This window comes from Dunckerocampus dactyliophorus, chromosome 1, assembly GCF_027744805.1.
Source record: "Dunckerocampus dactyliophorus isolate RoL2022-P2 chromosome 1, RoL_Ddac_1.1, whole genome shotgun sequence".
Taxonomy (NCBI): Eukaryota; Metazoa; Chordata; class Actinopteri; order Syngnathiformes; family Syngnathidae; genus Dunckerocampus; species Dunckerocampus dactyliophorus.
In genome coordinates, this window is record NC_072819.1 from 48,590,142 (window position 1) to 48,616,168 (window position 26,027).

A 26,027-nucleotide genomic window follows, 5' to 3' on the forward strand; every position below is an offset into this window, starting at 1 on the left:
AATATATTAACCCTGTGGAAAAAGCAAAAGAGCTGCTCCTTGCCTCAGATCAACTCAGAGTTGTTTTACTTTGTGGCATACTGCAGTACAGTGAGACCAGCCTCCAAAACTTTGTAGAAAGGCGCTTTATTAAGGTTGCTCCATTTTTTTCATTTGTTTAAGGGGCAGATCTGCCACATCCAAACACATAGCTGCAAGGGGCCAACCATCTCGATGAGGGGTTTGGTTAGTTCATATATACTTTATATTTATGGGACTTTCCGTGTGAGTTTTTTTTTTTTTTGTGCATGCACGCTGTGACACCTGACTTGGATTCACTTTAGTGAATGACTCCGAAAAACTCATGCTAGTAAAAGGAATCGAGTATCCCATCACTGCTTTCCGTGACTTCTACGCTCGCCGTTGTTGAGTTTTGGCAAAAGACGACAACTGACACATTTGCCTTATCCAGCTGACACATACAGTAGAGCTTTGTGACCCATTGTGGCGTTAGCGCTCTTCATGTGTTGGTCAAACATGAATAGCAGAGATATTGCAAATGTGAGCCAGAAAAATGAAAATGAGATGAAAGCTACAATGTGTCTCTCCATAATTTGGCCAAATCCCTGATGTCCCCTAAATCTGAAATAGTCAATTTTGAGAATCTGGACATCCTTTTCCTGGCAGAAAAATCTAGAAAATACTGGCCTAAAGTATATTCTTACAGTTTTCAGGGTGGGGGGGGTTCAATTTTGCTTTTTCTCCCCATTTGTAACTGTTTGTATTTGTATCTGCTATTTTTCTTTGTCCAAGTCATTAAACTGCTGGTGGCAGTACGTACATCAAATGTAACAAGACACGCGGGTATTTTTTATTTAATGACTGCCTGGCCTGGCAGGATATGTAAAGTAAAAATGTTAAATATTGTAATTTTTTCGCAAGCTAATATTGTTCAAGCTCCAGTGCTTTTTGATTCATAATGATGCTATTATTACTTACTTGTAAGGACTTCTGAATTAGGCCATATGAATCTAAATAAAACCCTCTTTGGCAGTGACTGTCTCAACTTCATCCTTCAAGTTATTATCGTCCACCAACTAATTAGCAAGTTCTTGATCAGAGAGTTGCAGACCTTTTTTGTTGTCATAGCAACTTGGCGACTTAGTCACAAAGAGCAAGCAACTTAAGCTGGTGGGCTTGTCAGTGAGCACACACTGTCTCTGCCATCATGTGAGTTTTTCTAAATTAGCTTCTTCTGTTATTTTCTTTTAATTCTCTGTCTTTTGGTAACACAAAATTAATTGAGGGGTTTAATATTCATGTTTAGAGCGTGGCGGCAATACTGTGCATTTGAGCATCGTGTTCTCCGATCAAACGGAGCTCGTGTCTCATTGTTATTATTTTAGCACGTTCAGCACACGGTGGACGTGCGAGTCACATGAAGTTTGAAAATGTGTAACAGAAATACCCACACATCAACACATGAAGTGTACCTCAGCAGTAGCTGCGGTAGCGGTCTTTGGTAAATTCAAAAGAAATCGCGTTTTCAAGTAGCGCAATCTGCCAACTCCAGGTTGGTTTTTTTTTAAGAAAAAGTGGGCTGCAACAGCAGATGAAGCCATTTGTAAACAAGCTAGGGAGCAGGCAAGGCAGGAATATAAATAGAAAAAAGGGACAGTACAACCAGGGAAGAGTGTGTTTTTGTATCAGTTGATAAGGTAGTGTGACACTCCAGAGCAGCATCACTCCTTTCAGTTAGAATATACTGGAGAAGCAGCTGCATTGAGAGCACCGTACGTCAAGTGTGTCCTATTATATCAAAAGTAAAGGATAATCTCTGACAAAAACTATATGTGACAAGAGACTGAGGCACTTGTTGCCATGCAGCACAGGTTACCATGGTGATTTATGCCAATTAAACCTGTGCCAGCTTGACAACATTGCAGAATGAGGCTCTCTTAACTAACCTTATCTTATCTAATCTTTATTGTTGCCGTCTCGACAGGCAAATTGGTGCGAAAGGCAAAGCGCTCAATTTAACGGTTGGTCTACGTTCTTACCCTCACCTTTGGTCATGAGATTTGGGTAGTGACCAAAAGGACAAGATCGTGGGTACAAATGACCGAAAGCAGTTTTCTCCATAAGGTGGCTGGGCTCTCCTTTAGAGATAAGGTGAGAAGCACTGTCATCCGTGAGAAACTCGGAGTAGAACCGCTGCTCCTCCACATCGAGAGGAGCCAGATGAAGTGGCTTGGGCATCTGGTCAGGGTGCTTCCCGGCCGCCTCCCTGGGGAGGTGTTCAGGGCACGTCCAGCCGGTAGGAGGCCTCGGGGAAGACCCAGGACACGTTGGAGAGACAGTGTTTCTCAACTGGCCTGGAAATGCCTCAGGATCCGCCCGAAGGAGCTGGACAAAGTGGCCGGGGAGAGGGAAGTCTGGGCCTCTCTGCTTAGGCTGCTGCCCCCGCAGCCCGACATCGGATAAGCGCTAGAAGATAGACGGATGGTCTTTCCCATTTTATCAGTGATTGAGTTGCTTCGTGAGAGTCGTCACTTCGGCAGTAATCATTTCTGCCGTGTAATAAAGTTGCTATCCAACCTTTGTATCATTTTGACATTCAGACCAAGGACTTATTAACAGGACGGTGGCTCTGTCTTGACAAGAGACACTTTTTTTGGCACTTACATTTGAAAATGATTTCAAAGCCACTGTAGCCTTTGATTTTGTATGTGACAGGTATTATGTAGGTATTTTGGTGGCTTTTACCGTATGTGACCAATGGTGATCTAGTGCTTGAGTTCCCAGTATGAATGAGTCTGCAAGGGTGTAGTCCGCCGTTTGCCCAAAGTGTGCCGGAATAGGTGCCAGAACAGGATAAGCAGTAGAAAATTCATGGACGGATGGATGGATTGATGGACCGTGTGTTTCTTTTGTATTGAGTGGAAGTGATAGTTGTGAGCAAAGATACAGTATGCCAGAATAGTCTTGCTTACACCTGAATATCTGAGAAGTATGTGGCTGTACGCATGGTCGGATACAGGTGTTTTTATGCAGTGGATGCATACCGAAACTTGGTATTGTTATGCACCTTTACCGATGTCAACAGTAGTAACCAGCCTCAATATGATGCTAAATTAATGCAAACCCAGCTACCTGCAAGTGTATTTATTGTAAGTAATGCAGTCTGAAGCGCTTTTTAATCTTTATTGGCAACCTTAAAACCCCAACAGCAGTGCTCAATTCCAACATGGTAAGCTTGCACATACGATTCTCCGTCACTCTTCACACTAACACACAACACAACACTTTCTCATTATCCACCAAAATTCAGTAAACAAAATGAAAAGACATTACTTCTGGACTAAATTTGCATGGTTCTCATTTTTAAAGTAGGGCACCGCTTATGCACCGGCACCGTTTGAAAAGTGAAAAGCACCGATTTGGCACGGGTATTGGATAATATGGAATGGATACCCAAACCTAAGTAGCAGTGTTAAATTACCTCTCGAGGCCATACATGAACAGACACACTCAAGAGATCTACATACAGTAATAACTTGTTTATCACGGTTATTTGCTCCCAGACCCGGCTGTGATAAGTGAATTTCTGCCAAATAGGATATTTTGTAGTTGTAGTTGTAGAAAACGGGTGTGTGTTGCTGTAAATGTGTTCTGATGCTAAGAAAGCTGAGTGGCGAACAGACAAGAAGTGATGTCGGGGGTTCGGAGTTGGCTTTTAACTTAGCATGGATTAAGGCAGCCTGTTGTTCCGGCGAAGTCTGGTGCTTGTGTGTCTCACTGAACATTACAGTCACATAACTGACACCTAATGAGCAGTGTAGAATACCACATACCATCACGTCCTTGAATGCGTTTTCTGAATGCCTTATACAGTATTTGTATTTTACTTCATTTAGCCACTTTTTTGCTTGAAAAGTCTTAATTTAGGCAAAATGACTAATAATAGGCCATATTCAAGCATACACCAGCAAGATTTATTCATATATTTTTGAAAACGCGTGATAGAGTGAAGCCACAAAATTGGAAGCATGAAGGGATTATTATTGATTTTGAAAGCTTTTTTATTATTTTAGTTTCTTCTTGCCCCCTACACAAGCTCAGGTAATAGTCAGCTATAATACAAGTTGTGATCCACCAGTTGTGTTGACTGCCTATATAAGCTGTATGTTAACAATCAGTACTTTGTCTCTGCTGTTTGCTTGACCTGACCAAAAGCTAGTGGATGAACGTTGCCCGGTTACCAATGTTGTAGTCCGTCCAATCATTGTGGCCCGTATCCATTGTTGCCATACTATCATGCCCTGCAATAATTAAATTGTAATTAATCATGAATATGACAACAATAATATTTTGCAAATGAAAACGTTCCTGCCTTAATCCCTCCTTTATGTTCTTGTCTTGCAGTGGAAGGATGCACTGACTGGTCCGTGGACTATCTGAAATACAAGGTGCTCCTGGGCGAACCTGTTCGGATTAAGTGTGCTTTATTCTACGGCTATATTCGGGCCAACTACACGCACGCTCAGAGCACAGGACTCAGCCTGATGTGGTACAAAAGTGCGGGGCACGGTGACTTTGAAGAGCCCATCAGCTTTGACGGCACACGGATGAGCAAGGAGGAGGACGCCATATGGTTTCGGCCAGCTGAAATGGATGACGCGGGGTACTATTCCTGCGTACTAAGGTAAAGTCTATACTGTCATGTAAAAGTACCTTAAATTCCGGTGTATAAGCCGCTACTTTTTTTCTTAAACTTTGAACCTTACCAATCTCTTGACATCTCCTTACTTCAGAACTACTACTAATCGTTTAAATAATGTGCCGCTTGCGAGTCAGTGAGGAAACGGTAACTCTTTTTTTGGCAGGAGCCAATCACGAGCTATCAGTGCACTCACAATTAGCTTTTCAACCCACTGGAAATCACAGGAGGTCACTATACAGGTATATAGTATAACAATATAACAGTCTGAATCTTACTAAGAACACTAAAGTCATCACACCGCAACTTAACACTCAAAACCTATACCTGACGAATATACAAACATGTACCAATACCAGTTTAAAATGGAAAAAAAAAGCTCTTTTAAAGTTTTCCCATAATGTATTGCGTCTGAGCAATGCATTCATTAGAGCACTGCAATGTCAGCCTCCCTCTGGGCCGTCCCTTTTGTGGACAGAGGCAGCATTGCAGCGCCATCCTTCCATTGTCTATGCTGATTTCTTCCAATAAAATGCTTTGCTTAGACACAATGCATTAAGGCAAAACTTTAAAATGTTGTTTTTTTCATTCATTTTAAACTTGTATTGGTACATGTTAGTATATTTATAAGCTCTACCTTTTGAGTGTTAAGTTGCTGTGTGATAAGTTTAGTGTTGATTGTAAGAGGACACTGTGTGTCAGACTGTTATACTGAGTAATGACCCTCTTCCTTTTTTCAATGGTTTGACAAGCTTGTCGTGAATTTTTCCATAGCTCATGATTGGCTCCTGTCAAAGAAAGAGCTGCCTGGTCCTCACGGACCTGTGCGCCCCACAATATGCCATTTTATGATGTGGACCGTGCGGCTTATAGTCCGGTCTGGCTTATGGATGTAAAAATCAGGTTTTTAACTCTAAATTTATTTGGTGCCGCTTATACACAGTAATTTACGACAATGTCTTTCATTTGGGAGCAGCAATCCATTACTTTTTATAACTCGCATTTTCCGCCCTTGTGTACGCCCGGGGCTCGAACCAGGCCACATCGAATGAGATTCAAGAAGAAGCCAACAGCCTGTGCTGTCAACTCGATATCTAGCGCGACTCTTAAGGAGTCAGGGAGTGACCAACACACTTCCTCACAGCCACACTGGCTGGCACCGGTTACACAAGCTTTTTTTTTTTTTGGTAATTACTTTGAGTGCACGTTTCCTGGTGTCCAAAAAGTTGCATTGTGAAGGTTTTAAGACATTAGCATTTAATGCTGCTTGTATCTGTCACTATGGTACTAACCATGAATAGACACAGGCATCGCTTGTCCAGCACTTCTCTATTTGGTAAGATTGGCAGCATTTTGATATCAATGGACATGGTGGACAATGAGTGAGCTCTGTGTTATTGTGCAGTCAGGCAGAAAGTAGGGATTTGATACGGGCATGAATTGTCGCTTTGACACCATTCAAAGCCAAAACACCCCGTCAATGAAGGTCAACAAAAATTCTTAACTGAAAGAGTCTTTCCCTTGCAATAGCGTCATTGTCTGGCATGGATAGACATTCTCAACCGAAAGCCGTCGTCTGGAATTACACGCAGCGGCTCGTTTTTATTTCAGCCCTCAGCCCGGGTGCCGAGGATACAATCTGTCCCCCTGATAGACAGTGTTAACCATCTTCAGTAGGCCGAGCGTTACATCAGCAAGGTGCACATGCGCATTCCTGTCCAAGCGCCCTGGTCACCTTTTGTGTTTACTCAGATGCGTTTAAGCGAGTGCGAGGGCTTTGAAATACACTGTCACAAACACAAGCATGTGCACAACATGTCAGTTCTTTGCTCCCACAAGACCAGCTGCAACTGACAGGAACTTAGGAAGCCTCCAATTTGTAAGCAGAAGCAGGCCAACACACACTTACACACACACGTGCACACTTGACATTCTGAGCATGCAGGCCTGTCTCTTTTGCTCTCTTGCACCCACTCACTCACACACACACACACACACACACACACACACACACACACACACACACCCACACACACACACACACACACACACACACACACAGATCCGTTGCCACATAACGAGGGAGTGCAAACGTCACGTATAGTAAAAGAACGCAGAGCAGATGAGCAGTGCTGTGTGTCAAATCGAGGTCAGCACTCAGCTGTTTCAGATGTTATACCCTGAGGAGCATTGTCGTATGTGAAGCAAAACCATCTGCAGTGGCAAAGTCTGTCACTTAATGCAGAGTGGCAGAGAACACACACACACACACACACACACACACACACACACACACACACACACACACACGCTGGCTTTCAGGTTGTAACTCCTCAGCCCTGCTACAAGAGTCTCGATTAGTTAATTAGCATCAGAAAGCTTCCACTTCCTGCTAGTTGTGTAAAAATCTACATGGGCCAGTTTTTGGACGTGTGTGTTCACAATGTTGTTGCTTTTTAGGCCTATAGTTGTTATATTGATGAATTAATCCACTTGCTCCCCACTGTAACGCGGTTCCAGCTAGACTTGTGTTAAAGCGTACTGAGAACTTAACCTTTTGCTTTCATGACCTTAGATTCAAGCTAGCTTAGCGGTTAGCTTGACTTCTTGTCGTAGCTATTCCCCGTCCTCTTTTAGTGATGTAGTTTATCTGCCGCCATGGAGGCAAGGATGAGCAACTTAGAGGAGCGGCTGGTGTGGAGGTGAGTTACAATTACAATGAGCCGTTTGAGACGGAAGACCAAAATAGGAAATAGGCAAACAATAAAGCAGCATGTCGACAAAAAAAAAATGCCGTTGTTTAATTTTCATGGTCATTGCTAAGTTGACTAAGTACTAAAAATGACATAGGAAGCGAGAGAAATCTAAAATAATAAGTGGTTTTCAGTAAGGATGTCCTTAGCCAATCTTCACTATTGGGATCGGCTGCCGATCTGCTGTATTTTGAAGACCAGATAATATGGACTTCCGCCACGAGAGTCGCCGCATAACGCTCGGAACTCTGGGCCAGACTCCAAGATGTTAGGTGAGGTAATGTGCCCTTTAAAGCTGGTTGCTACTCGAATCCCGCCACCCGCAAGAAATAGAAAACGCCACCATGCAGACATGTCCGTGGTGTACCATGGTGAAGTTAGTTTCAGTTGGGCGTTGGATATTTGGTTCCCTAGCTACAGCGGTAGTTCCCCCTCACTGTGCCCTGACTGCTGTATAGTGGTGCGGAGAGCTCGTACGGGAAGTGCCGCTGTGGCGGAGCTATGTGGCGGCCGATGGTGACCACCCTTGGTCACTCTCCGGCCACCCTGCTGGCCATCTAGACATTTCAGGTATCAACTTATTGCCAACCCCTTTGTGAGTAATGGCCACCCCTTGGCCACGCTGTAGTTGTTTATACTAGGGACCGTCAATAAATTACTATTGCGTTGAAGAGAGTTTGTTTAAAAAAAAAAGTCATATATTCTAAATCACAGCACAAATTGATCTATAACCGTGTCAAATGATTAGTCCTACCCTAAAGGTATTTTGCACTCCCATTTATTTCCAATTTTATCTTTTATTGGATGGACTTTTATTGGATTAGGGACCTCACTCACAGAGGTTTGTTACAAAAGCCAAACATGATTGTTGGTCATGCTGTGGAATATAAAAGTAAATTAAGCAATACTTTGGTTGCAGTATTTTTTATGCATTGAAGGTATTTTAATAACCATATTCAAGTCCACAATATTCAAGTTTGTAACAAAAGCTTTTCATTAATAAATAAATAAATAAATAAATAAAAAGGATCAGTACCGGATCGGATCGGATCGGATCAGCAAGTCTATTTAAAAAATCGGATCGGATCGGAAGCCAAAAAATGTAGATCAGGTTTTCAGTGATGTGCTGTCAGCGGAGGCAGATGAATGATAAAAATGTAAAAAAGAATAATAACAAAATAAATATCAGTTGTCCATTGAACTGTATTATGAATGTATTTTCTGTATGACTCCAATCTTTTTAAACATTTTCTTAAGTAAAAATTGTTGCACATTTGCAGATCAAATACGGAGCAGCAAGCTAATACGAGGCTGCTGCTTAGTGCGTAAGAGTGTCGGATCTTGGTGCCTGCCAGTTTCTGTTTCTCAGCATGTCGCAGAAACATTTTTTTACACACCATGACTTTCTACAGCCCGTGTAATGTCCTTAATGTAAGTGTGACATCATTATTATAATCAGACAATAAAATACATAGAAATGCCATGCGGGAGGCACTTGCAGGACCACTTCATCCTGAAGGGGTCAGGCATGCGTCAGCTGGAAGGTGCTTGTCACTGCCATCCTTCCATAGATAAAAAACAGCATTTTTTAACTTTATTGAAATGCACAGCGCCCATCTGCCACACATATGTGCTGACATGATGACGATTGATGAGCTCTGAACATTAGTCAATAGGATGTTTTTTCTTCCCCCTTCTGCGGCGCCCCCTGGAGAATGCCACCCTGGGCAATGGCCCATGTGGCCCATAGCTAGAACGTCCACTGTCGGTGCCTCACCAGCCATGAACCTCACCGCTCATCACTGGTGGTTTCATGCCAAAAGAGCATCTGTGGCTGTCATCCCGTGTATTTTTCAAATGATGCTTCCAGCAAACATGTTCTATATGGGCTGCATAAAGTCTTCTGAGAAGGACATACACTCGTCATGGCCGTGTTGTCTTATCAATTTTAGGCTTTTAATCATTTAAGTTATTCAGTTCCCTAAAATCAAAACCGTGGAAGGGAAAGAAAATTCATATCTTACAAGTACTTAGGCGCTGTTATCAATGAAAATTTGTCCTTCAAATAACTTCTTGAGCATCTTGTACGTAAACCAAAGCTAAAACTCTCTGCTTTTGCAAGGAAAACGTTTCATTTCTGCTACATTCTTACTGTGTCTGGATTTCCTTTTTATGAATGAATATTAAAACGCTGGATACTGTCCACCACTCTGCTTCATGCTCTATGACTGGCTGTGGTCATGGTTTTCACCATTGCACGTTGTATTTTGCCGCTGGACTCATTGTTTGACTTTCATTTATGAATGTATTCTTGGGCTCCTCCCATCTTACCTCTCTTAGCTCTGCACATACACGCAGAAATACCAACAACACTACGCTCTGCGCTCTCGGAAAAATGTACTGATGGTGGTTCCGAGAGTCAGAACAGAGTTGGGTAAGACAGCATTCCAGTACGCTGCACCTTTTGCATGGAATGACCTGCAAAATGGCTTAAACTTAGCTGAACTTGTTACTTAAGGAGAATTGGAGGCCATTTTAAAGGAACGTGAAATGATTGGGCTTGGCCAATGTAACTGTTTTTAAATTGCTGAAGCTGTTGATTATTGATTGTAAATATTGGCCCGTGTGTTGAGCATGTCTTGTCGGAAACTGGCCAAGATGGCAGCATAACACACTCTTATACGATTTTTAATCTCAGTGAGGTTTACCTGGTTTAATCAAATCTAAATAAATTCAAATAACATTTATTTGAGCACATTTGTTTCTATTTAGATTTTTTTTCATCCAAATTGTACATCCAGGTTCACATCAGGGATGCTCCGATCGGGGTTTTATGCTGCAGATTCCGATACCGGACTGAATTCGTCCAATACCGATCACACGGTTTAATTATACATTTTTTTAATGTATGTATAATGAGTGCTATTGGCCAGGGGTGGCGTTTAAAGGGGAAAAGTTAATAGTGGTTGGTCTTGTCAAATTAAAAGGAATTTCTGACTGCAGATGTTTACTGTAATTAGAGCACTCTTAAACTGTGCACTTAGCTGTTTATTATTATCTATTCTAGTGGTTGTTAGCTATTTAATTGGGTTCCTTGACTGCATCTCATTTGTCAGTTATCCTAATTCTCCTCTCGTAGCTGTGATTCCTCATACACAAACAGGAGCGCACACCTGTTCTGCAAGCTGAGCAGAGCAGAGACCGTACCGCCTCCTGGCAGGTAGATAATGTTTAACCCTTGACCATGCGCATTCATGCTGGCACGCTGCCACTGCCGTCCACCATTAATGGCTTCCCTGCATCACCCACAATGTCTGCCTTGTCATCAGCAAAGAGCCATGGGAGGAGACCATAACGGAGGGTCGAGCGTGCATCTGCGTTCACTGCTAACGTAAATGTGCCTCGCCTTGCACAGGCGTTCCCCCACATGGGCTGTATTAGTATTCGCAGGCAGGGGTAGCTGGTAATCTCTCATGGAAATGACGGTCAGAATGGGCCGCCCGGAACACTCAGTCATTCAGCTCCATCCACGGCCTGTCAATTGATCCAACCCAACTGTCAACGCTTATAAGAGACGCCCGACTAAGAAGCATCAGGGATGGTTTGTACCGCCTCAGACTGAAGATGATGTGTAGCTTAAGGATGCTGGTTGTGTTGTCACCTTGCTGAGGCTTGGCTGTGCCTTTCAAAAAGGGCTACAGCTTTAAGTGATGCGTTTCATCACCCAAGGCGTTGCAAATGAACTTCATAGAAGATCTAAAATGAAAAGAAAGTCCAGTCTTTTCAGATATTGTTGTGTTTTACAGTACATCTTGAGTACAGAATCAGGGCTGTCATCTCCCTGATGTGCAATTCACTGCGGGCTTATGACCACATTTTGAATAGCAATCGCTTGCTAGTAACTGTGACAGTTCATTATGGCTCTGTTATATGATTATAATTTTGAATTACAAAGAAATGCATACCATTATATACTGACAACGCATCTATCCTCTGAATTAAAAAAAATAAACAAGAAATTATTCATAAAATGAAAGAAATGCCTCTCTCTGCAAAGACAGTCAAGGACGGGACCAATAGAATGGCAACAAACATCACTAGTAGGCTAATTGATGACTTCATTCAGCGCAAGCGGATTCAATTGGCTGTGATGAGTGATGGAAGTGATGTGAACGATATTGAGCAGACAGCACTCACATACAAATATACAAACTCTGATGTGCTTTTTCATGCTCAAGTTGGCCACGTCATGTTTTAATTTTGCACAAATACATTTTAAAAGTTTACAAGCTGTGTAATGTTTTGCGGCTCCAGACTATTTTTTTACTGAAAGAGGAGGCAAAATGGCTCTTTTGATGGTAAAGGTTGCCGACCCCTGTTCAAGACACATCATAAATTCCATTCATCAAACACAATTACTTTGGCATCACAGCCCCCACCTGCTTTGAATATCAGTGGCTGCCAGACCACAGCTGTCAGTGAACATCAACAAGCTAGGTAGCTTCGTAACAGCTACGTCTCCGCTGGGCGAGGAATGAGGCTGGGCGATATGGACTACAAATAATATCTTGATATTTTTGGCTGAATGTCCCAATGTTGGTTTTTTGCAAAATTAATTCTAACACAGTCAAAGCCAAACATGTGTGTCGCGTTGTTTTACTGAAACAAATACGGTGGCACCTCGGTTAGCATCTGCCCCGGTTAGCATGTTTTTTGGTTAACGTCAAAAATTCTCTGGTTAGAGTACAAAATGGCGCGAGTCTTGACGTGTTATTAATACACTGCGTGAGTCCATCTGTATACTTAATATATATATTTTTTTATCAGAAAACATCCTTCCTTGTTAGCATCCTATTAGCTAGTGAGCAAAATGGAAACCGGACGTTACGTCGCCTGTCTTTGATGTCATCAACCGTTGACTCTCAAAAATGTTAACACACATTTTTGAATAGGTTAATAATTTGATTTTTACATGTATAAAACAATTCTAAATGTATATAAATTGCAAACTGAAGGGATAAATCAACATTTAAGGTCACTTTTACCTTTATTGAACACTATTCATTGAAACACTATTAAATACTAGGAGCAACTCATGTCAAAACAGGAAGGTGGTGGTGGTTGATCTCGCTGCAACATCATTTGGCCACAGCACGTCAAGAGCCACAAGAATCTAGGCCTGTCACAATAATCGGTAAATCGATTAATCGAACGATTAAAAAAACAAAATCGATCATTTTGCCAGCCTCGATAAATTGACATGTCCACGCATGCATGTTTGTTTTACTCACGCGTCGGTGCTACAGCGGAATGAACGGAGAGAGTGAACCCTCGTCTCTTCAGCCTCTTTGTCCCAGCACGTGGAGGCGGGGCTACTAGTGGGTGGATACACAGAGTGCTAGCAGAAAGTTAGCCTCATGCTAGCATACGCTAACATGAATAAAGGCACAAAAGCGGTGGTTTCTAAGGCGAATGCCACAGCCCCAGTGTGGGAATATTTTGGTTTTAAACAGAATGAACAAGGTGAGCGTATGAACGCCGAGGAACCGATATGTCGCATTTGTTCGAAAGTAGTGCGACACTTTGATTTGGCGTAAGTTGATTAGACACGCCTGTTGAGTGGGGTGCACGGATGATGTCATGCTAAGGCGACTGTTGTTGTTCCGTGTGGGTGGCACATGTGGTGCTGAAGAAACAGACGTCCTCTCCAAAGAGCACAAGTTTGTGACTTTTTGTCCTGCAAAACTTTGTGCTGTACAGCTGAGTGCTGTGGGTAAAATGATGCTCATGAGTCAGGGGAAGCAAACATTTCAGCATAAACCTTGATTGATTGAATTCCTTGAATAAAATGTTTGTCCCAAAAATGTTGTCACAGGAATTTAGTGAATACAGGAAACAATAGTCTTGGCTTTTTTTCACCAAATATGACATCCTCCAAAGTAAATGCACAAATCTCACACTTGCATCTCACAACACTTTCTTCAGTGGAACCTATCGATGTGAGAACCCATTACAGCAAAGCCCTACTCACATGACACCTTTTGCACTTTTGCTAAGACCTTGGGCCAACAAATATGGTCAGAGAGAACAAAAACAATGAAGACACACTGTTTTTGCTTGCTAAAAATCAGGCCGCTAGCATAAAGATGAGCTGTGGATGTTGTGAAAAGGAAAATGAGTTCCCTGAAGGCGCTGGCTTGGAAATGACTGAGCGGTGCAATGGCATGTTAGAGTCACAGTCAGCCGACACGCAAAGACACCTGTCTCTTCCATTCAAACCGCTCCACCACCATGGGCAACTGCACCAGACTGGAATGGGCTTCAAGACCAACAAGAAGCTCGGTGAGAAAGAGACCGTGACGGCTGCAATAATTTGGGAATCGCAGAAATACCAGATAACAGCCAGTCACCCTCCCTCTCGAGCACCATGCAAGCTTTAACCTTGCTGGGTAAAAGTGATTCTGAGAAACTTGAGGGACCAGCCCGGAATTACAAACGAAGAGCTGGTTAGTGATCTCATGGGACCGCAGTCGCCAAGAAAACCATTATGTCCCCGATGCTCAGGAAAGTGCAAGTCCAGGCATGTCTGAAGTTTGCCAGTCAACTCCCGGATGACTCAGACAAGGCTTGGGAGAATGTGACGTGGACAGATAAGGCCAAAATTAAGCGCTTTGACATCAACTCACGTTTGGTGGCGGAGAAATGGTGAATATGAGCCCAACAACATCATCTCCTCTGTAAAACATTCTGCTTTGGGGGTTTTTTACCTCTGTGCTTGCCACAAAATGTTTGTCAAATATTCGCCAAATATTAAGCCACGTTTTGCATTGCGTTCAAATACTTATTTCTGTCAAAATACAAATCAAATACAAACCTTTATTTGAGTACGTTTTTTCACATTCTGTCTCGCTCAGTTACAATAAACCTACCATGAAATTCTGAACTGTTCATGTCTTTCTAAGGTGGTAAACCTGCTAAATCAGCAGGGGATCAAACACCTATTTTCCGGGTGTATTTAAAGTGACGACCGTGAAACTTTTGATTCCACATTACTGGGTCAGCTGCATGCCATGTCATTTTTTATTTTTTTTGCTTTACATGGACCTTGAACTTACAAGACAAATGGCAATGAAATTATCGTGACGTTAAGTGAGATACAGTATGATATATGATGCATGCCCGCGACTGTATGTTTCACTCTTGTGCAGAGGTTGGCCCCGTTTTGGATTTTGCCTCTGTGGGATGTTGCCTTTTTTTCCAGGCCGCATTAACTTGCACATTTTCATGTTTCATTTGCACTTTGATGGCTGTGTGGCTCAGTGGGCATATGTTTTCTATTCCCATGGAAAAACACAAGGGGAATAGTTGCTTAAACTACCCCACCTTAAATCTCTCCTGGTCATACAACTGCAAGTGTATGGTTGGTAGAAATGATAGGCTCTGGCTTTGTACGGTGCTTGGCATGACTTTAATTTAGGAATTTATTATTAAATGGCATCATTATATCCCCACAGGTGCCATGTATTGCCTGGTGGGTTTCAAATCATGCTGGTGCTTTTTTTAAAATGTATTATTAGCTGCAGAGCTAACAAGGAGGTTCTGGTTTGATCAGTGGTATAAAAAGAGCTGTTCTAGATGTTGACATAGTGTGTGTTGGCAACAGTGTTCGTCGGAATTCTTCTAGCTGCCCATTTGGCTTTGGAAATGAACTTTAAATCAACAGCGTGTGATAATTTAACTGCTTCATAGTCCTTTGGAAATCATGGTAATTTTCAAATTCTGAAACTTTTCATGGTAATTTACAGGAATGTATAGCAATGTATAGATATAAGCTGGAAAATAGCAAAATTGCAGGTAAGTCTAAAACAATGTGTTTCACTCCATCCCATGCACAGACCAGATCAAATGCATTCATCAGTAAAACGTGTCAAATCTGAGGCCATGGTTCTCAGTCAGAAAAGGGTGGATTGCTCCCTCCGGGTTGGGAATGAGGTCCTGCCCCAGGTGGAGGAGTTCAAGTATCTCGGGGTCTTGTTCACGAGTGAGGGAAGGTTGGAGCGTGAGGTCAATAGGCGGATTGGCGCAGCGTCTGCAGTAATGCAGTCGCTGTACCGGACCATCGTGGTGAAGAGCGACCGTTCGATCTATGTTCCCACCCTCACCTTTGACCCGAGCTTTGGTTCGTGACCGAAAGAACGAGATCGCGGATACAAGCGTCTGAAATGAGTTTTCTTCGTAGGGTGGCGGGACTCACCCTAAGAGATAGGGTGAGGAGCTCGGTCATCCGGGAGGAGCTCAGCGTAGAGCCACTGCTCCTTCACATCGAAAGGAGCCAGCTGAGGTGGCTCGGGCATCTAGTCCGGATGCCTCTCGGACGCCTCCCTGGTGAGGTGTTTCGGGCATGCCCAGCCGGGAGAAGGCCCCGGGGAAGACCTAGAACACGCTGGAGGGATTATGTCTCACAGCTGGCCCGGGAACGCCTTGGTGTCCTCCCGGTAGAGCTGGAGGAGGTGGTCGGGGACTGGGAAGTCTGGGCTTCCCTACTAAGACTGCTGCCCCCACGACGGATAAGCGGAGGAAAATTGAATGGAGTAAAACGTGTAATTTTGATTAAAATGTTGCAACTGTAGATTTAATGGTCATGGGTGTACACAACAATGCGGGCACACACACACATTTTACATGTATTGCACTGGAGTATTGTGTGTACTTTCACTAGACTTGCAGCATATTGCATCCCAAGTCCTCTATGTGCCCTCCAGCTGTACACAGTCCCTGTCAAGCTGGCACCTCTCACTCGGATGTATGCAGGATGCTATCTGTCATCGCCATGACATTGGATATCCCCTTCACTGTGACACATTTGACAGACACGCTCACCTGTTAATGCCACGGGATCGTCAAGCTTGTTATCGGCATATCTGCAGCATATGCAGCAGTGGCCTCAGGGTGCGCTGATCACTCAGAGCACAGGGCGCAGTCGCGACCGCAGTTCGCTTTTTTTGAATTGGCTTCATAAATATGATCCAAAGATCATCGGGCACAAAAGGTTCCATGATGGATGTGGATTGTTGGAAAGACATTGTGGGACAAAGGGCTGGCACTGATCATTCATGTGGAGCAGATGACACACTCCTCCCTCTCTTCCAGCGAGCAAGTTTATCAGGGCTGGCCGGAATATATAATAGGGAAGTGAGTGGACCCAGGGGATCTTATTTGCTCAGGTGTCCATCTGCTCCAACTTGTCTGGGATAATCTCCACATCATGTCACATTTGCATCTGGCCTCTACGAGGAAAGCAGGAAAGCACATTTACTGGTAAGCGTTCTGCACTGGCTGGCTCGAAGGGTGCAAGATTCACCGGAGACCACTGTGTTTGCTAATCCGCCAGGCAGCTAATGCGACACAATTATGTAAGGATTTAGCATGTTTGTTATTGTTTGTTGGTTGAGCTCAATTTGCGCAACCCGCTTTAGTTGGGAAATTAGCATTGAGATTTTGCTAAACACTGCCAATTTGTTTTGTCTTTTTACCGGGGGGGATTTGCTGCAGTCCAACTCAGCTTGTCATGTGTCTTATTAGCGGGTTTAGGCAAAGAAAAGGTGCTCCCATTGATCCACTGATCATCAGGGATCCTCGCTTGGCTTTGTTCCCCTTCCTGACACAGCAAAAGTATCACAGAGAATCACCGTGTTTATTGATTCCTACATTCTGTTAAGAATTACTCAAGCAGCAGATGAAAATCAACTGCACCGTCCATGGATGCTTGCAAATGTTTAGCGCAGGGTTTTTCAAAGTGTTGCAAGGTGAGCTTTCTTCGGAGAATAGCATACATTTGGGGCTTCCCAAAAAACTTTTTCTGGAGCATACAGTATGTTGTGGCATGCCTGTGAATATTGTCCTTCATGCAGGTCATTGTATTCTCACGGAATTGAATCATCCGAGCAGGCTTCATCAGTTCATGCTCAGAGACTAGGTGGGACAAACACTAGTCTGAGGAGTTGGTGCAGGATGTATAGAATTTATCCTTCAAAGTTAGAGGCAACTCTTCCAACCCCTCCGCCCATCCTAGCGAGCCAGACTAGTGTTTGTCCCACCTCGTCACTGAGCATGAACTGATGAGGAAGCGAAACGTCTTCTAAAACAACCTGAACAGTCCGGCTGCAATTGATTCATTGCATTCTCCTTTGAACACCACATCAGCCAGACAACCCAAACTGTGTTTTTTCACCTAAAAAAAAAAAAAAAGGGCTTCACCCATCCGTCTCCCTTTCTACTGCTGAAACCCTCATTCAGGCTTTCATCAGCACCAGACTTGATTACAATAACAGCATTTTCTACGGACTTCCAAGCAAAACCCTCACATAACTTCAGTACATTCAGAACTCTGCTGCCTGTTTACTTACTCACACTCGCTCTCATGACCACATCACCAAAACCTCCACTGGCTTCCTGTCCAATACCGTAGACGCCAACCTCCTGTCCCCGCCCTCGATGGCCAAACGCCGTACCTGGGGCGACAGAGCCTTTAGTTTTGCTGCCCCCTCCCTCTGGAACTCCTTCCCTGCACCCGCCCGTAATGGCACTGACCTGCCCACCTGTAAGTCTCATGTTAAAACCCTTCTCTTCAAACTTGCTTATAATGTTTAATCCCATTTTTGCTTCGTCATTGTCGTTTTAACTGTGTATGTCTTGTATTCTTCTGTTTTATGATACATTCCTTGATTGCATTGCCTGTTCTATGGTAAAGAGCCTTTGGGTTTTTAGAAAAGCGCTTCCAAATAAAATGTATGATTAATATTACTGCCCTGAGAATATTTTTGTGCCATTTTGTGCTCACCCAATACTCTCCTTACGCTCTCACCACGGGAACTAATCATTTTTTTAAGTTAAACATTCATCGAACCTAAGTATACATTTTTGAAAATATGTTATTTATTTTTCCATTTTCTTTTTGTCGTTAAAAATAACTGAAGATAGTTTAAAAAACGATGTGCCTCCCTAAAGTTTTCTCCCGCCTCGCACTTTGAAAAGCGCTGCGATAGCATCTTTCCAAATGAGAACATTTGATTGGAATCCCATCCCAGTGCTTCGTGCAGTACAAGAGCAGTTAAATCACTTGAGTATTTCAAAGAAAGCAACCTTGTAGATGGACATCTACACTCCTTTTCGTTTCAACAATGAGTTCTTGCATTTTAAATCAGACTACCCTCGTGTTATATGTCCCGGACTGGTGGAGTACATCAAATGCAGCACGTGATTCACTCTTACTGCAGACAATATCTGCTTAACCACAGGAAAAACGAGACTCCTCAATGTGTGTGTACTTGATTATGGCTACAATTTAGACAGAACGGGTCGATTGATTATAAGTAACAAAAACAAGGGGAAGACATTTGGTGTGCCGCAACAATAAATATTTGTATTTCCATTATGTTGCAGGAACTCCACCTACTGCATGAAGGTCTCCATGTCTCTCACAGTCGCAGAAAATGACACAGACCTCTGCTACAACTCCAAGATGAGGTTCTTCGAGAAGGCAGAGCTGAGCAAAAGCAAGGACATCACCTGCACCGGCATTGAAGATTACATCCAAGCAGGAGTGGAGCCTCAGATTGTGTGGTACAAGGTAGACTCAAATCTGAGGTTGAAAACCTTCCAGTGGAAATGAATTGAATGTTATTTATTTGTATGTACAGTAACACAACGTACTAGCGAGTATCAAAGCACACTCCCAAATCAATCAGGCAGTCAAGAATTTAGTTCAACTTGAATCCATCATATTAGCAGGACATTTTGGACACATGGAAGGGTCCTTTTCTGTTCTAGCATGACCCCAGTTCACAACCACAGTTCGCGGTTTTTGTACGCCCGGTTTTTCTAGCAAATGTTGCCTCAGTTTTTGTACAATAGTGCATGGAACAAACTAGTACTTTTGCATCACTCCTTGAAATCCAATGCCCAAACAAAGCACCCTAGCGTCCATGCATCAACAATTAGTTCCATCCATTTGTCATTTATAATTATCTTGCATTGTTTTCCACATGTAAAATGCTAATTGTTCTCTATAATGTATTTTTGTTCATATGTTTTGGTGTCTGGAATGGATTAATTGGATTCATATTCTCTCATAATGGAGAAATGTCCTTGGTTTTCACTTGACATTTTGGAACAAATTAATAACACAAACCGAGGCACCACTTCACTTGGAAGAGTTTTGGGCAGAAGAACATGACCTCAATTCCATCAAACGAGGCTGGATGAACGTATCGCAAATATGAAAGTGAACCACTCCCCAGTACTTTTTCAGCCTCCCACCAAATCAGATTAAAATGGCGGATAATGACTGTGGGTGCCTAAGCCTCCGGTGTTTGGCTCACGTTCTTTCGTGGGCCACAGTCTCAGGCCAAACCCCACAGTGCCCCAATTTTCTTTTGCCTCAGGTGGTTCAGTGGCCCAAAATCAGAGAGGGCTGAGCTGTGACTGAAAGACATCTTAAATTAATGATAGACGAGGATTTAAGCAAATATTCTCTCTGTAAAACAACATTTTACCACCATTATTCTCAGGGTGTCTTTCCTGTGCATACAAATAGGAGTGCAAGCCAAAGCAGTGGAGACAGACAATCGAGATGAGGAGCGACACACTCTCCATCAAGGAAGTCTGGGAAGATGACATTGGGAATTACACCTGCGAATTACAGTTTGGAAACTTTGTGGTACGGAGGACCACGGAGCTCTCTGTCACAGGTAAGGAGAAATTCACAGTCCCAGTCCCTTGACGGCTTGGCACGTTCTCAAAGATGTGCAGAGAGAAGCTTGATATGAAAATGATGTTTTTTTGTGGAAAACGAAGTGAATCCATTTTGCGAGGTTCCCACGTGTCCTGAAAAACCTGGAAAATGATTGACCCAATCATGGAAGACATACGGGGAAAAAAAAGTCAAATGTCCTGGAAAAAGTGAAGTGTCCTGGAAAATTCAGTGTCTTCCCCCTGCCTGGTGAATGCAAACAGGTTAAAAGTCGTCACCTTATCTTCTGAGCAACATTAAAGCACAGCGCTTCTCTGCTTCTAGCCGGCACAGCGTCGCACGTGACACTACTGACTCTGCAACCTGGTGCTTCCAAGTGACTTTGTTGCTAGATTGAGCAACTGTCAGACCCCTTTAGCGCCCAGAGACAAAACCAAAAACTGTCACTAGTGTCGGTTGGAATGATGGAACCCTGGTTTTGCCAAAGTAGTGTACTGATATTCTTGACCCTGAAAAACCCAAACGTACTACTTTAGCCACTTAACCTGAGAAACCACTACTTTTTATCCACTTTGCTTTGGTGTAAGATAAGATCTTTTTTCTCATTTGCCACACCGAGCCTGATAAGCCCTCACAGAATTTAACATCGTACCAATGTTGTCATTTGACAGCGGTTTGTGAATAAAAAAGAAAATGCACAGCTGATATTCATTTGCATAAAAGTGCTCTCTTTGTGCAAATGTCTCAAGACGGCATTGCCACTCATTTTGGTCAAATTCCTGTGAGGATCAGGATGAAGTTGCGCTGACGCAGGCTGAACAGAAGGCAACAGTGAGGCGGGTTAAGATGCTGCCGTCATTTCACCGGTACACGTTATGGCTGCAAGGTCGGAATACGTGTTGGCTGTTAGCTGCTATCTGCTGAACGTTATAGTCCCTGTAAGGACACAGATCGCAGTCCGGGCAAAGCAAAGTTGTAAATCATTCCTAATACCACGCTTAATCTCTATATATGCTTTGGAGACATTCGGAAAAAGGGAAGTAAGACAGAGTGACTGGCGCTTGAGTCCGTAAGAGGGTGATTTATGATTTCAGAGAGGAATGCACTCCTGCTTGTGTGTGGCAAGCCTGATTTAAAGTCGATCTCCCAGTGGCATAGCAAGTACTTGTACTTGATGAATACTACAGTAGATATGCAGTTTGTTTACTTGCGTCATTCACTGGCAACTTGAGCAATAATGTGGATGGGGGTGCAACTAACGACTATTTTGAGAGTCAACCATTAAAACGATTAATCGACGAGTCATTACAGGTTGCAAAAAAGAATTGCTTCCATTCAGAGCTCAGTAATTACATTTAATAATGTTTTTCCAGCTTGTGTTAATAATAAGAATTAGTTCATTCAAAAATAAGCATTTTATTTAGCATTGCTGCTTATTAGGTTACTTCCAATCTTGCGCAGGTTCACGGCCAAGACCAGAGATGTTGGGCTCCAAAAGGCTGGTCTACAACATTTTTATGACACGTACCTCTCATTGTTTTTGGGGAACTTGAAAAATGACAAATCTGGTCTTTTGAACTGTCTAGTAGAGTAATGAATGGCTGAGCAGTGTGCCGAGGACATGTTTACAGTACAATGCAATGTTTCTGGGTTCTGCTCACCATCATGGCAGCCAAACCCATGCAGGGCGTACTACGGAGGTGGATGCCGAGTCGGCAGTCCTGTTTAAGTCTAATGTCCTTGCTCCCCACTGTGTCAGACACCTCGCGCACTAGCAAGCTAATGCTGCCCTATTGCCAGCCGCGAAGAAGGGTCCGGGGCCCGCTCAGATTGGCACAGCGCCATCCACCATCGCTGAAGACATCGGCCCCTGTCGAAGGAATGATTCATTTTTTCCACAATGGCATAGAGCAGGGGTCGGGAACCTATGGCTCACGAGCTACATGTGGCTCTTCTGATGTCTGCATCTGGCTTGCACACATTTCCATAGTTTGTTTTTATTTTATTTTAATTTTCACTGACATTTTAAAGTAAAACGTTACAGAAATCGCAGTGTCAAAAATAACGTTCAAAATATAAAACATTAGAACGCATTTTAATCCATCTATTCATTTTCTACCGCAGTGTGGATGGCTAGCGCCAATGCCAGCTGTCCTTCCGGTATTTTCCGGGTCATACGAAGGATGAGGAGCACCGTACATTTCAGCACGAATGGACAGAGGAATTTGCCTTCATGGACAGGGCAGGCTTGGCGGCTTGTCTGATATGCAGTGATAAAATTTCTTAGATGAAACGGTCAAATATAACACAGCACTTCGACACACGCCATGCTACGTTTGCACCTAAACATCAGAAGAAGGCACGCCAAGAGCTACTGTCCAGAATGCAAGCTAGTCAGCATTAACTCTGTGCATGGAGCCGACAAGCTGACTGGTCTTCGGCCAGCTTTGCTGTTCCTTTAGCAATAATGAGCAACGGAAAGCCATTCACAGATGGAGAACATGCCAAAACATTCATGCTTGATGTGGTGAATGAACTTTTTGATGGCTTTTCAGATCAGGACAAGATAATGAAATGAATCAAAGACACGCCTATGTCGGCAAGAGCTGTTCAGGATCGTACCATCATGATGGCAAATCAAGTGGATCACTTCCCTCTTGCTGTCGAGCATGTTAATACATGCAAAAGATGCATGCCGAGCTCTTATCAAACACACTTCTGCCACCTTGTGGCCCTTTTTATGGCTTAAAACTGCTTGAAGTCACTTCTTTTATTGTGCACTTGCATCATCACCTCTTTTTGCCTCATAAAAGACGTATAAATACCTCTTTTAGAGCGAGCGTTTGGGTTTAAAAAAACGTATAACGTATAACTACTGTACGTCTTTGGGATTGAATGCGTTAATAACACGACAAGACAAGCGTGTCTGGCGGTGGATGTGCCTTTAGTAGTGACGCGATCACGAAAGATAGAGGTGACGTAGACACAAATGCAGTGGACATTGGCAGCCGAAGCAACAAGTTAGTGATTAGCGTGGCGCGACACCGGACCCTGACACCAGAAACAGTTCAGAGTCGGGTTACTCAGAACCCGACCCTGATTCTTCTGACGAGTGGCTGCCATCTGGATTGGTCAGCAGCAGGGATTCATCCCCACATCCAGCAGACCTCATCGTCACTCTGCTTGAATTTGCTTCTCTGCAGAAAAAGCTTGTTTTCTCTGTTTTTTGGTCAAAATCAGGTGTTTTTGCTAAACCTGCCCTAAAGTTTCATTAGATAGTTTCAATGTTTATGTAGTCCTAAAACTCAATATTCTGTGGGTCTTGACAGTTTAGCAAAAATGCCCAAAAACTCTGGCAGTATGGACCCCCCATGCTCTGAACATGGTTGGCAGTCATCAGTTAAAGAGGGTGCAGGAAAGTCAAGTCACCAAAGAGACGAAAAAAAACCCTCCTGTGCCCAAACAAAAGGTCCTGATGCGCCGGCCCAAACAAATAAAAGGACAGTGTGCTGAACAGGCCGTCGTCTTGTCACCTCACCACTACTCCTAAATGAGAAAAAAACCCACAACTAAAACCCTAAACAAAACAAACGCAAAAACAGGACAGCCAGTCACACCGGGACCAACAAGAAACTACAAGGTAACGGGAAAGGACCCCAGCTACTGCGCAGCGTCACACCAGCAGCCAGAAAGAAGCAGCTGAACGGCCCTGGAGCATGAAGAGGAGGTGGAGACGAGCCTGCAGAGAACGAGGGCAGCACGAGCAGAGACAGAGCAAAGCACACCTGCAAACATTTAGGTTCTTCAGAGAGGGTGGGGCCAATCAGCTGTTTCCTGCAGAAGATACAAACACAGAAAGATCAAACATACAAAAAGAAACAGTGCTCAAACGTAACAGCATGCAAACTGGGAAATGTACATGAACAAAGGCAAAATTTAGCCCGTGTGTTGGCCAACTGAGTTTCTATTTGGAGTGATGTCAGTTCTAAACAAAAAAATAAAAAGCATTATGCTCTTGCGCCGGCTTTCCATCTTGCACCATGTATCTCTTTAGCTTTGGCCGGTGAGAGGAAGTATAGACTTAATAACGTGTAAAAGTGGAACTTTTATGATTGCTGAAATGTTTTTGCTTAGACGTGACCTTTCTATCATCAGGGATATGTATAAAACTTTATGCAGTGCTAAAATCAGCCTCCCACAGATAATTCCAATCACTATCAAAATCCTTCTCGCTTGCCTCCATCAACAGCCTGCAGGCCATCTCAAAGCAGCGCAATGGGACAAAAGGTCAGAATTCATTTCGTTATAATGAGGGCCAATATAACAATAATGAGGCTCCTCACTCCTGATAGGAACTGACTTTCTTTTTCAAAATGAAATTCGGGGCTTTATGCCTTTTTTTTGTAAAGTGCAGCTTTTGATATATTTGATTAAGCAGAATAAAGAGATGGTGATGAAACAGATATACAGGGATCATCGCCTTTAGTGAGTAAAATAGACTGAAGGTGGAGGTAATGAGCTGTTCCTCTGATGCTGTTAACCTGCCTTTTAGATGTTGAACCAGCACGCAGTCAGGCGTGCTTTGTAGTATGAGCACATAAATAAGCAAAAAGCAGGAGGATGACAACAATTTCTCTTTGTAAAATGCGTATGCCTCCCTGTTTTGCACTGACTGATGCAACGTTCCAAAGCGCTTCATCTACTTCCAAGTTGAGTGCTTTTTAACAGCGATGCCTGTCACATTTCTTTGCAAAGTGCCATGAAGATGAATATTACCGGCAAAAGCACAAATCAACAACAAGCAGTCGTCACCATAGAAAACATGCTTTGTTGAACATGAATAGATTTTCCATGTTGATGCTAGCCTATAAAACAACACAGTTCTTTGGGACATTGCCACATCTGTCGCAGCCAGATTTTGTGAAGTATCTGACCTGACGGTCGTATTTAGTTCTCCTTTAGTCCAAGAGCTGAAGCATTTGCATATGAAAGAGGTTGGCAGAGAATTGCGCCTTAATTGATGGCAGATAATTGAGGTGACCAAGGTGCCAGCAGAAAGCAGACTGGTGAGATGGTTCATGAAGTGAGAATGTGCATGAATTTAGTGAACTATGCAGTCAGCAGGTGCTTGATATTTTTCTCCTTTCTGAAATGTCTTTGAAGGCAGGCTATTCATGAATACAAGTGAAGTGTGGCTTTATTACATGCATTGTTATGGATTTTGGGCTTTTTCAGTACACACAAATACATATTTTTCTTAAATGTTAGTATCTGGCTGCATGTTTGTGGAAAATGAACTTAAAAAAACTTGTAGACACTAGCAGGATGTCAGGATGTTTAAATGTGCTAAATTACGTGGTAAATGGCCTTTGACTTGTAGAGTACTTTTCTACCTTCAAGGTACTCAGGGCTACTCAAAGCGCTTTGACTCTGTTACCATATTTACCTACTGATGACACAGCACCAGGAGCAACTTGCCCAAGGGTACTTCGACATGGTCACAGGAGGACAGGGGATCCAACTAGCAATGTTCAGGTTGAGGAGACAACCACTAGCCACGCTGCCCAGCTGGATTCCCCAAATCGGTCTTTTTCATTTTCACGTATGTACGAGAAGTCCCTGTTTACCGTATTTTCCGGACTATAAGTTTCGTTTATTGTCATGGTTTGGCCGGCCCTGCGACGTGTACTCCAGAGCGCCGGGAGAGGGCGTTCTTGGCTTGTGTGCCAGTGTATGCTACTCCTATCACTCCTGTACCACTGAAAATTGCCAATGTAAACATCAACTTATAAAGACAACTGAAACTCTGTCCACGAACACAACA

General features: G+C 43.2%; 1 protein-coding gene across 2 annotated transcripts in view; it reads left to right on the forward strand.

The window, feature by feature from the left end:
* LOC129188639 (interleukin-1 receptor accessory protein-like 1) overlaps window positions 1-26,027 on the forward strand; it is a 210,332-nt gene that overhangs the window by 90,759 nt on the left and 93,546 nt on the right. For both annotated transcript variants that reach the window (XM_054789477.1, XM_054789485.1), the window contains exons 3-5: window positions 4,405-4,684; window positions 18,895-19,081; window positions 20,048-20,201. In XM_054789477.1, the coding sequence (XP_054645452.1) occupies window positions 4,405-4,684; window positions 18,895-19,081; window positions 20,048-20,201 (621 nt within the window). The remainder of the gene's footprint in view (window positions 1-4,404; window positions 4,685-18,894; window positions 19,082-20,047; window positions 20,202-26,027) is intronic.